Source organism: Bombina bombina, chromosome 2 (assembly GCF_027579735.1).
Source record: "Bombina bombina isolate aBomBom1 chromosome 2, aBomBom1.pri, whole genome shotgun sequence".
NCBI lineage: Eukaryota > Metazoa > Chordata > Amphibia > Anura > Bombinatoridae > Bombina > Bombina bombina.
The window spans coordinates 1,364,973,169-1,364,986,625 of record NC_069500.1 but is presented as its reverse complement, the minus strand read 5'-3'; the positions used below and the strand labels follow the sequence as shown (position 1 = coordinate 1,364,986,625).

The window sequence follows — 13,457 nt, the reverse complement described above, 5'->3', positions numbered from 1 at the left end:
ATCTGAATTTGATGTGTAGATTTGGATTTTAGTTTATAAATGTTCCAGCAGTAAATACAAAAGACTTTAGAAGGCCACTTCTGTTATGGTTCAGCAATTACCTCAGCCACAGAGTTGAAGACAGGAAGGCCTAGATGGGTTTTCCCACCTTTGCCTGGCGAGACCCCACCAACTAACTTGGTGCCATATTCCAAAGCCTGTTGACTATGAAATGTGCCCTAAAAAAAAGAAAGAAAAAAAAAAAAAAAAGTGAGTATAGCAAAAATATTAGCTTTTTTCTCTGGCAATTTAATATATGACATTTTTAAAATATTTGTCATCTCAACAGCTTAAAGTGGTGGTAAATCCTAGCAACACTAGGATTTTTCCATTGGAACAAATAAAGGGGATTGACTTTCAGTCATGAAGTATAAAATATTGGTTTGAAGAGTTCGCCACACTGAGCGCCTCAGGCAGCACACAACAGAAAGCCATTTTGCTGAGAGGTGACTTTTCCACCTCTTAAACAATAACCCACCTCTTAAACAATAACCCTGTGGGCTATACAGCTTGGGCCAGACAGCCATTTGCTAAGAGGTGGAAACATCACCTCACAGGAAAATGGCATTCTGCTGTGGGCTGCCTGAGGTGCTCAGTGCGGCAAACGACTAACGGAACTTTCAGCATAAAGTATTTTATACTTTGACTGAAAGTCAATCCCCTTTATTTGTTCCAATGGTAAATTGTAGTGTTTCACAAACACTAGGATTTACCATCACTTTAAGAGTCAAGGTGAGCCCTACTCATATTACAATAGTTAATTTGACATGAATGCCCACTTTCTTATAATCAAAGTATAAAATCGGCAATTAAAGCACTAACTACATCAGAAAATTCTATATCCCAAATGTTGTGGTTAACAAATCAAAACGCAATTCAGGGATATTCTCCGTGAAAAACCCTCCTGAGTATGTTTACCTTTATTACAGACAGATTTAAATTAGCTTGAGTGCTGCTCAAGTCAATCCCTTTGAAGAATGTGGAAGAGTCAGGTAAACTGCAGGTTACTTAAAGCAATATGCACACAAGTTTTTTAAAATAGTTAAAAAAGGGACATATGTATATAAAAAAAAGCTCTATTATGTCAGGGATTTTACTATTGTGCTCCTGCCTGCACACTACAGTATATGTTTAACCACATGTAACATCTTTGCATGCTGCTTTGATGAACACTAACCTCTGCACTCACTACTAGTAGCTAGCTGAACACATCTGGTGGGCAAATGACAATATAATGCATGTGTGTAGCCGCCAATCACCAGCTAGCTCCCAGTAGTGCATTTCTGTTCCTTAAACAAAAAGATTTGCATGCTCTGTATTATCCATGAAGGGTCAATTTTTATCTTTAGGTCCCTTGAAAATAAAATTATACAAAATACATCTTTTTTGAGACCGGGTCAATTTAGTCTTACAGTTGCTATGGAAAATATGTAAGGGCACTTAAAGGGATACTAAGCCCAATTGTGTTTTTTCACGATTCAGATAGAGCAGCAATTTTAAGCAATTTTCTAACTTACTCCTTTTATCAATTTTTCTTTGTTCTCTATATTTAGCCACCAATAAGCAAGCGCTATCCAAAAATGCTAATAGCCCGGCTCCTAATCTTTACATTCCTGCTTTTCAAATAGAGATAGCAAGAGAACAAATAAAAAAAATATGGAGTAAATTAGAAAATTGCATGCTCTATCAGAATCATAAAAAATAAATAAAAAAAAATATTGGCTTTAGTATCCCTTTAACCCTAAAAAATAGATTTCTAGTTAAAAATACACAATGGTACCAGATTGCAATTAGATATGACCAGGATTCACATTTATCACAAAAGTTTTTGTTCCCCTTCCTTTTTAATATTGTATTGATGTGACCGCAGTTCTGTGTTCTAAGAGCCAAAAAAAAAAAAAAAATTTAAACAAAAACCATGATGGATATAGATAAACCTAGATTAAATAAAAAAAAACCAACAACTTAATATAAAGTACCTGCTTTCCTGTGAAACCCTGGCATATGACCTTAGTGTCTTTATTAATATATAGGTGTTTTCTAGATGCTGTGTAGGAGCAATGTCTTACTCCATTCTGCTGCACTGAAATACAAAGAAAAAAAAAAAAAAAAAAAAAAAAAAGTTACAATTTTGTAGCAGAGTTTAAAACACGTGTGGGGGGAACAACACCCCACGCATGGCAGTAAAGAAAATGCACTTTACGTTACACAATGTTTTTCATTTCAAGGTTTTACTTCAGAGCAAAACAGACCAGAGGTATTGGAAAAAACTTGCAAAACTGGTAGAAATTTACTGATGTAGCAATATTTCCAAACAGGTCAGGTTTGTTAGTTAATTGACCAGATGAACAAGAAAAGAATGTCAGTTTTAAAAATAGCCAAATCATATCAAATTACTCAAACTGGCATGCACACAGCACCAATAGGTGGTTTTTACTGCATCCGTCTATGTTTTACCAAATCAATGTGTAACCTTCAGCAAAAAAAAAAAATTATAAAGCTCCTCTCCCTTGTTATCCTTAAATATTTAAAAAATATATATATAATTTCTCTGTTTGAATACTGGTGACCACTTGCAATTGTGTTTATGTCTCGTATTAGTAGTATGGCCATTGCACTGATAGTAAGTGCACAGAGTAGTTATAAGGTTGTGATATCTAGCTAAAGGATGTAATTGCCATAAACATCATCATTAGAAATTTAGATTAGCTTAAAGTGATGATAATTTTTTTTGAAACGCTAGGATTTACCAGTGCAACAAATAAAGGAGACTTTCAGTCATGAAGTATAACATAATTCATGCTGAAAGTTCCTTTGTCTGCAGTGTTCGGTGCACTGAGCGCCTCAGGCCAACTGCAGCAGAACGCTATTTTTGCAGTGAGGTGATCTTAGCCAATAGCGTGCTAGCTATCCAGCATAATGCCAACTGGCCCACACAGCTACTGGCTAAGAGGTGGAAACATCCCCTCAATGGGGGGGGGGGGAGAAAAAAAAAAACGCATTTTTCTGCCATGGGCTGCCTGAGGCGCTCAGCACGGTGAACGCTACAAAGAAAGGAACTTACAGCATGAAGTAATCCCATTTATTTGCTTTACTATCACTTTAAGCTCTTCTATACTGTATAAAAAATATTATCATTATCTTCAGTAGATTAAACCAGTGTTTTTCAACCAGTGTGCCACGGCAGACTGAGAACAGTGTGACATATTTTTTACATTTTGCTTGTTTTGATGTGACAGGCTCATTAGGCAGACAGGCAGGCATCATTTACAACCATGACATATTGACATTCATTCACAGACAATCATTATGTCTAATATATGCTGTATTAGGCTACAATGTGTGATTTTGTAAAATTTTGGGATGGTGGTGTGCCGCAGGATTTTTTTAAATGTAAAAAAGTGTGCCACGGCAAAAAAAAATTTTTGAAAATCACTGGATTAAACTTTCATGATTCAGGTTTTAAACATCTTTCCTAATTTACTTCTATCATCAAATTTGCTTCAATTGCTTGATATGTTGAAAAGAATACCCAAGTAGGCTCAGCAGCAGCAATGCTAGTGACTGTTGGCTGCACAGGTAGACTTCTTGGCAATGGCTCACCTTAACCATTCCATCTCCGAGTACTGCATTGCTGCTCCTAAGCCTACCTAGGTATGTTTTTCAACAAAAGGATAATAATAGAATGAAGCAAATTTGTTAAAAGTAGTAAATTGGAAAGTTGTTTAAAATTGTATGCTTGATCCGAGTCATTACATTTTTTATTTCATGTCCCTTTAAAAAGAATAAACTTTAAAAATTGCAGTTGTACAGTTTAAAGATTGAAAATAAAAAAATCTTTAAATAGAACAGAGAAAGTTTGCAGACACCAAACAAATGTAAATTGTGTTTTTTCAAAGCAGTTAGCGTAGTTTCAATTACTAAAGATTCCCATTATAAACGTTAAGCGCAGCACACATTTAGGTTTGTTAATACCAATTGTGTGTTGTTCCCCAATGTCTGCAGGGCCGCCATCCCGTCAGTATTACACTGATGTAGCTGGTATTGTGCGTTGTTCCCCAACGTCTGCAGGGCCGCCATCCCGTCAGTATTACGCTGTTGTAGCTGGTATTGTGCGTTGTTCCCCAATGTCTGCAGGGCCGCCATCCTGTCAGTATTACGCAGATGTAGCTGGTATTGTGCGTTGTTCCCCAATGTCTGCAGGGCCGCCATCCCGTCCTTATTACACTGATGTAGCTGGTATTGTGCGTTGTTCCCAAATGTCTGCAGGGCCGCCATCCCGTCAGTATTATGCTGATATTGTGCGTTGTTCCCCCAATGTCTGCAGGGCAGCCATCCAGTCAGTATTACGCTGATGTAGCTGGTATTGTGCGTTGTTCCCCAATGTCTGCAGGGCAGCCATACCATCAGTATTTCACTCACTGATGTAGCTGGTATTAGGTTTTTTTTTTTGGGGGGGGGGTTTAAACAAAATCAGCAGTAGCACTTCAGTATACTTATATCCATCCACATGTTGCAATAAATAATGGATAAAAGCATACTGAAGTGCTGCTGCTGATTTTGTTTTGCTGGAGTGAAAGGATACTTGCAGAGGCCTGCAGCAAGCACTTTGTGAGGGACGTTTGATATTGAACACTTTTATGCTTATTATTAAGGTTTTGGATAAAAGTGAAAATAAATACAGAAACAAAATACTTGTTGTGAAACGCCATAAGTGTATAATTGTCTTAAATCAGTTTTCTTCTTGGTTTTTACTACTAAATTATTTATTTAAAAAAAAAAAAAAAAAAATAAACTGGGGTGATATTCTGAAGATCTCACCACAACCTTCATTGCTCAATACTTTGTAATTCCACTAGTAGGAAGTCTGTGGAGAATATAACAGTTGACAGTACCGCAAGAACCAAACAGAAAATCAAGATCAGTAATAGTCATAAAAGCAGTAAATAAGTTAAAAAAAAGTATTAGCTTGTTTTATGGGATAGTGAATATTCAGGGTAAAATCTCTTAGCCAATTTGCTCACAGGAGATCTCTCAGCTAAACGTCACTACCAAGATGGTTTAATCATAATACAAAGAAAACCACCTCCGTTATTCTTTGTTGTTGGGTACATTCCTTTCAAGTATTTAAAGGGACAGCAAACCACAACATTCTCTCACATGACTTGGTTACAACATACAATTTAAAACAAGTTTCCAATTTACTTCTTTTATCAAATTAGCTTCATTATCTTATTATACTTTGCTGAAGACAGCCAATCACAAGAGACAACTGTGTGCAGGTACCAATCAGCAGCAAGCTCCCACTAGTGTAGGATATGTGCATATTATTTTTCAGAGGATACTAAGAGAATGAAGCACATTTGAAACTAGAAGCGAATCTAAAAGGGTCTTAAAAATAGCATGATCTATCTGAATCATGCAAGTTTAATTTTTACTTTCCTATCCCTTTAAACCTTGTGGGGGGGGAGGCGTTACCCAGAGTTTAAACATTTTTTATCAAGCACAAACATTTTACAGGAATAATCCTTAAAGGGCCATAATACCTAAATGTTTAAACACTTGAAAGTGCTGCAGCATAGCTGTAAAAAGCCGACTAGAAAATATCACCTGAACATCTCTATGTAAAAAAACATAATTTATGTAAGAACTTACCTGATAAATTAATTTCTTTCATATTAGCAAGAGTCCATGAGCTAGTTACGTATGGGATATACATTCCTACCAGGAGGAGCAAAGTTTCCCAAACCTCAAAATGCCTATAAATACACCCCTCACCACACCCACAAATCAGTTTAACGTATAGCCAAGAAGTGGGGTGATAAGAAAAAAGTGCGAAAGCATAAAAAATAAGGAATTGAAATAATTGTGCTTTATACAAAAAAAATCATAACCACCACAAAAAAGGGTGGGCCTCATGGACTCTTGCTAATATGAAAGAAATGAATTTATCAGGTAAGTTCTTACATAAATTATGTTTTCATTCATGTAATTAGCAAGAGTCCATGAGCTAGTGACGTATGGGATAATGAATACCCAAGATGTGGATCTTCCACGCAAGAGTCACTAGAGAGGGAGGGATAAAATAAAGACAGCCAATTCCGCTGAAAATAATCCACATCCAAAATTAAAGTTTAAATCTTATAATGAAAAAAACTGAAAATATAAGCAGAAGAATCAAACTGAAACAGCTGCCTGAAGTACTTTTCTACCAAAAACTGCTTCAGAAGAAGAACACATCAAAATGGTAGAATTTAGTAAAAGTATGCAAAGAAGACCAAGTTGCTGCTTTGCAAATCTGATCAACCGAAGCTTCATTCCTAAAGCCCAGGAAGTAGAAACTGACCTAGAAGAATGAGCTGTAATCCTTTGAGGCGGAGTTTTACCCAACTCGACATAAGAATGAGGAATCAAAGACTTTAACCAAGACGCCAAAGAAATGGCAGAGGCCTTCTGACCTTTCCTAGAACCGGAAAAGATAACAAATAGACTAGAAGTCTTTCGGAAATTTTTAGTAGCTTCAACATAATATTTCAAAGCTCTAACTACATCCAAAGAATGCAACGATCTTTCCTTAGAATTCTTAGGATTAAGACACAATGAAGGAACCACAATTTCTCTACTAATGTTGTTAGAATTCACAACCTTAGGTAAAAATTTAAAAGAAGTTCGCAACACCGCCTTATCCTGATGAAAAATCAGAAAAGGAGACTCACAAGAAAGAGCAGATAAATCAGAAACTCTTCTAGCAGAAGAGATGGCCAAAAGAAACAAAACTTTCCAAGAAAGTAATTTAATGTCCAGTGAATGCATAGGTTCAAACTGAGGAGCTTGAAGAGCCCCCAGAACCAAATTCAAACTCCAAGGAGGAGAAATTGACTTAAAGGGACAGTCTAGGCCAAAATAAAATTCATGATTCAGATAGAGCATGTAATTTTAAACAATTTTCCAATTTACTTTTATCACCAATTTTGCTTTGTTCTCTTGGTATTCTTAGTTGAAAGCTTAACCTAGGAGGTTCATATGCTAATTTCTTAGACCTTGAAGCCCACCTCTTTCAGATTGCATTTTTAACAGTTTTTCACCACTAGAGGGTGTTCGTTCACGTATTTCATATAGATAACACTGTGCTTGTGCACGAGAAGTTATCTGGGTGCAGGCACTGATTGGCTAGACTGCAAGTCTGTCAAAAGAACTGAAAAAAGGGGCAGTTTGCAGAGGCTTAGATACAAGATAATCACAGAGGTTAAAAGTATATTATTATAACTGTGTTGGTTATGCAAAACTGGGAAATGGGTAATAAAGGGATTATCTATCTTTTAAAACAATAAAAATTCTGGTGTAGACTGTCCCTTTAATAACAGGTTTTATACGAACCAAAGCTTGTACAAAATAATGAATATCAGGAAGACTAGCAATCTTTCTGTGAAAAAGAACAGAAAGAGCAGAGATTTGTCCTTTCAAGGAACTTGCAGACAAACCTTTATCCAAACCATCCTGAAGAAACTGTAAAATTCTAGGAATTCTAAAAGAATGCCAAGAAAAATGAGGAGAAAAACACCAAGAAATGTAAATCTTCCAGACTCGATAATATATCTTCCTAGATACAGATTTACGAGCCTGTAACATAGTATTAATCACAGAGTCAGAGAAACCTCTATGACTGAGAATCAAGCGTTCAATCTCCATACCTTTCAATTTAAGAAGTTGAGATCCTGATGGAAAAAAGGACCTTGTGATAGAAGGTCTGGTCTTAACGGAAGAGTCCACGGTTGGCAAGTGGCCATCCGGACAAGATCCGCATACCAAAACCTGTGAGGCCATGCTGGAGCCACAAGCAGAACAAACGAGCACTCCTTTAGAATCTTGGAAATTACTCTTGGAAGAACTAGAGGCGGAAAGATATAAGCAGGATGATACTTCCAAGGAAGTGACAATGCATCCACTGCCTCCGCCTGAGGATCCCTGGATCTGGACAGATACCTGGGAAGCTTCTTGTTTAGATGAGAAGCCATCAGATCTATTTCTGGAAGTCCCCACATTTGAACAATCTGAAGAAATACCTCTGGGTGAAGAGACCATTCGCCCGGATGTAACGTTTGGCGACTGAGATAATCCGCTTCCCAATTGTCTATACCTGGGATATGAACCGCAGAAATTAGACAGGAGCTGGATTCCGCCCATACCAGAATTCGAGATACTTCTTTCATAGCCAGAGGACTGTGAGTCCCTCCTTGATGATTGACATATGCCACAATTGTGACATTGTCCGTCTGAAAACAAATTAACGACTCTCTCTTTAGAAGAGGCCATGACTGAAGAGCTCTGAAAATTGCACGGAGTTCCAAAATATTGATTGGTAATCTCACCTCCTGATATTCCCAAACCCCTTGTGCTGTCAGAGACCCCCAAACAGCTCCCCAACCTGTCAGACTTGCATTTGTTGAAATCACAGTCCAGGTTGGAAGAACAAAAGAAGCCCCTTGAACTAAACGATGGTGGTCTGTCCACCACGTCAGAGAGTGTCGTACAATCGGTTTTAAAGATATTAATTGAGATATCTTTGTATAATCCCTGCACCACTGGTTCAGCATACAGAGCTGAAGAGGTCGCATGTGAAAACGAGCAAAGGGGACCGCGTCCAATGCAGCAGTCATAAGACCTAAAATTTCCATGCATAAGGCTACCGAAGGGAAAGATTGAGACTGAAGGTTTCGACAAGCTGAAACCAATTTCACACGTCTCTTGTCCGTCAGAGACAGAGTCAAGGACACTGAATCTATCAGGAAACCTAAAAAGGTTACCCTTGTCTGAGGAATCAACAAACTTTTTGGTAAATTGATCCTCCAACCATTTTCTAGAAGAAACAACACTCATAAAAGACTGGAAAGGTTCTTTCTAGTGAAAATGAGCAAAGGGAATTGAATCCAATGCTGTGGCCATAAGACCTAAAACTTCTATCCATATATAGCAACTGAAGGAAATAATAGAGACGAAAGGTACCGACAGACGGAACCCAATAGAATTATCCCTTGTCTGATAGAGACAAAGACAGTGACACAAACCATCTGGAAACCTAAAAAAGGTGACCCTTGTGTGAGGAATCAAGAGCTTTCGAAAAAAAGATCCTCTAACTATGTCCTGAAGAGCAAGTGAATCATATGAGATTCCGCATCCTCAGAAAATAATCTGAATGAAAAACAGAAAAATGAAAATATGCATTTATTGTATCTAATGAAAACAAATAATGCTATCAATGACCATAAAAAGGCAAAATAATTTGAATAAAACTCCAAACCCGGTTCCTAAAAAAGGAACTGGAAGAAATACCCCAGAAGATTCCAGGTCTGAGCAGCGCTTGAACCCCATGGGTGCCCAGCCATGCTTCAACAGTACCCAAAATATATAGGACAGAAACACACTTAAAGAAAGTGTTAGCCTTACTGGAATAAAATCAAAGAAATTTGGACAAAATAGAACCAAATAAATTTCAAAGAAGTCTTAACCTGCCCCTTACCAGCCAAGCTGGAATACGGCACGTACATCGCAATATTAGGGAGCTGATTTCGAACCCCAATTATAAACATGTTACTTGGGAAAGAACTCAGGAATTCGTTCCTTAATAATTACAACCAAACTAGTATAAGCTTAAAGTTTTAGTCTTAGAACTCAATCTTGAAGCCCAGAGTAACAGTTAAGAATCGAGTCCAATTATAAAACAAATAATTGATTATCTTAGAACAAAAGAAATATGGATTTTTTTTTTATTTATTTTTTTAAATCACAAAATTCTTCTAGCTAAAATAGCTAAAGACATAGATTAACCCTCATTTGCGAAGATATTCAATAAAATGAAGACACAAATGAAATTATTAGCATGATAGTCCAGTTTAAAGGACCAGTCAATACAGTGGACTTGCATAATCAATAAATGCAAAACAAGACAAATGCAACAGCACCTAGTCTAGTAAATGTTGTCCCTTAACAATGCTAAAATAAATCATAATCTGATACTTGATCTTAAAGTAAACAGAAAAAATGAAGCAATTGCAATATCCAAATAAATCACAGGACCAAGAAAAAGTACCTGAAGCGAAATAATTTTCCATACATAAGATACAACTATCTAAAGGAAAATAAATACTATTTTGCTATAGAAAAAATAGCATAATTAGTAGAAGTAGAAGTAGAGATAGCCCCAATAAATTGGAGAACCCTCCAAATTGAATTTAACTGCTGGCAAAGAATATAGTTTAAAACCTTTGAAGAAGGAATAAAAGAAAATTATCAGCCTATTCCATTCCCTAGAATGGGGAATTGGAAAGAAAAACCTCTGAAAACACAGAAGAAATAAATAGGCAGAAATAGTGTCAGCTAGTCTTAAAGAACTAGTTAAGTTAATATCCAAAATAATCAACACCTTTTCATCAAAGAACAAATGTACTTTAATAATAGAAAAATAATAAAAAAAGTAGATTTGTTAGTGTCAACATCTGATGAAGAAAATTTCTGAAAGAGAAAAAACATCATCAGAGAAGGATAAATCAGTATATTGTTGGTCATTTGAAACTTCAAAAAATTAAAAGGAGTGAAAAAGACCTAAGAATTTTATTAGAAGGCATGAAGTCACACAAAGCCTTTAAAATAGAATCAGAAAAATATTTCTTATAAATCTTCTAAATATTTCTTATACATAAGATGTAAGAATGGAAATATATAACGCATAAATACTAATGGATTCTGCATGTAAAAGTATTTCATAATAACTTATTACAAACCATAGCTAAAGATAAACATTTAAAATAAATGAACTTAGCTTTGGTAGAACTGAAACTCAGTTAAGCGTTTTTCCAGAAGTGGCTTCTGATTCAAGGTCAATCTGAGACATCTTGCAATATGTAATAGAAAACAACATATAAAGCAAAAATGATCAAATTCCTTAAATGACAGTTTCAGGAATGGGAAAAAAATGCCAATGAACAAGCTTCTAGCAACCAGAAGCAATAAATAATGAGACTTAAATATTGTGGAGACAACAATGACGCTCAAATTTTTTAGCACCAAAAAAGCCGCCCATATTATTTGGCGCCTAAATGCTTTTGGCGCCACATCGGGTAACGCCGACATTTTTTGGCGCAAAAACATCAAAAAAATGAACATTTTTGCGCCAAGAAAGTCCGCGCCAAGAATGACGCAATAAAAATGAAGCATTTTCAGCCCCCGCGAGCCTAACAGCCCACAGGAAAAAAGTCAAATTTTAAGGTAAGAAAAAATTCATTTATTCAAATGCATTATCCCAAATATGAAACCGACTGTCTGAAATAAGGAACGTTGAACATCCTGAATCAAGGCAAATAAATGTTTAAACACATATATTTAGAACTTTATATAAAAGTGCCCAACCATAGCTTAGAGTGTCACAGAAAATAAGACTTACCCCAGGACACTCATCTACATGTAGTAGAAAGCCAAACCAGTACTGAAACGAGAATCAGTAGAGGTAATGGTATATATATATATATATATATATATATATATATATATATATATATATATATATATATATATATATATATATATATATATATATATATATATATATATATATATATATAAATATATAAATATAAGAGTATATCGTCGATCTGAAAAGGGAGGTAAGAGATGAATCTCTACGACCGATAACAGAGAACCTATGAAATAGACCCCGTAGAAGGAGATCATTGAATTCAAATAGGCAATACTCTCTTCACATCCCTCTGACATTCACTGCACACTGAGAGGAAAACCGGGCTCCAACCTGTTGTAGAGTGCATATCAACGTAGAATCTAGCACAAACTTACTTCACCACCTCCACAGGAGGCAAAGTTTGTAAAACTGATTTGTGGGTGTGGTGAGGGGTGTATTTATAGGCATTTTGAGGTTTGGGAAACTTTGCCCCTCCTGGTAGGAATGTATATCCCATACGTCACTAGCTCATGGACTCTTGCTAATTACATGAAAGAAAAGATATTTTACCTCAAAAGTTCCTCAGTAGCCACCTCCCATTGTGAAGGATTTCTAAGCAGCATTTTAGTGTGTCTGTCCTGGGACATCTGAAGGGATGAGCATCGTGCACTCTCATCTTATTTCACCAATCAGGTAAAGGAAGCTTACTATGAAATCTCATGAGAGTTAAGTGAAATCTCATGAGATCACAGTAAGAGTTCATGACCTCAGCACTGCTGATGCTGATTGGCTGCTGTTCATTTCTTTTAATTTTTTTACCTGCAGCTGGGAGCAGTTGAGTATAACTTTTTACACAGAACTTGCTCTGCTGAGCTGAGGAGATTGTGAGGTAAAATATCTTCCTTTTTTACATAGAGATGCTCAGGTGATATTTTCCTGTCAGCTTTTTACAGTTATACTGCATCAGTTTCAAGTGATTTAGCATATGAGTATTATGTCCCTTTAAAGTTAGAGAGACATTTAAAAAGGGAGGTTGTTCCTTATCAGTTTCAAGGGAATAGGTTCATTTAAATATTCTCCAGACAAGTGTAAAAGGTGTACTAATAGTCTTCGCCTATAGGTGATCTGTAATGCAAGACTACTTACTGAAAGACCAACAAGCATCTTGATAGCCCAAGGGATTTAGTGCATCACTGCTATGCTCAGGTACATAGGTTTAAATCACACTCAGTATTTTTTTTTTTAAGCAATATTTTAGAGCTCTTACAGGAAATACCAATAGATGTGTGGCTTATATATAGAAAGTTCACAAATTAAAGGGACACTGAACCCATTTTTTTTCCACGATTCAGGTAGAGCATGCAATTTTAAGCAACTTTCTAATTTACTCCTATTATTTTTCTTTGTTCTCTTGCTATCTTTATTTTAAAAGCAGTAACGTAAATCTCAGCAGCTAGCCCATGGATAGTGCTCGTTTATTGGAGGCTTATATTTACCCACCAATAAGCAAGCATAACCCATGTTCTCAACCAAAAATGGTCCAGCTCCTATGCATCACATTCCTGCTTTTTAAATAAAGATAGCAAGAGAACGAAGAAAAATTAATAGGAGTAAAATTAGAAAGTTGCTTAAAACTGCATACTCTGTCCGAATCCTGAATGAAAAAAAAAAAAAAATTGGGTTTAGTGTCCCTTTAAATGCATAAATTTAACACACACACGGAGTAGCCAAAGTAACGATACTTTCAACGATCTTTTCAACGTTTAGCTAATTTTAGATTAAAAGGGACAGTAAACACCTTGAAATTTGTATATAAAATGTTTAGTTATAAATAACTGTATATGGAGCTTGGCTAATGGAAAATAAAATTGCAGGAAAAAAAAAAAAGAATGTTAATTTGTTTAAAAACATTAGAAGGGGCATGAAAGAAAACAAAAAAAAAAAAAAAAAAAAAAACACAAACAAAAAT

At 36.0% G+C, this 13,457-nt stretch overlaps 1 protein-coding gene across 1 annotated transcript in view; it reads right to left on the bottom strand.

Annotated features, from left to right (window-relative positions):
- The window catches only part of SUCLG1 (succinate-CoA ligase GDP/ADP-forming subunit alpha), a 140,243-nt gene that overhangs the window by 105,288 nt on the left and 21,498 nt on the right, over positions 1-13,457 (bottom strand). Inside the window, exons 2-3 of the mRNA XM_053700328.1 lie at positions 2,019-2,122; positions 102-218 (exon numbers count right to left, since the gene is read on the bottom strand). Coding sequence (XP_053556303.1) covers positions 102-218; positions 2,019-2,122 — 221 coding nt within the window. The remainder of the gene's footprint in view (positions 1-101; positions 219-2,018; positions 2,123-13,457) is intronic.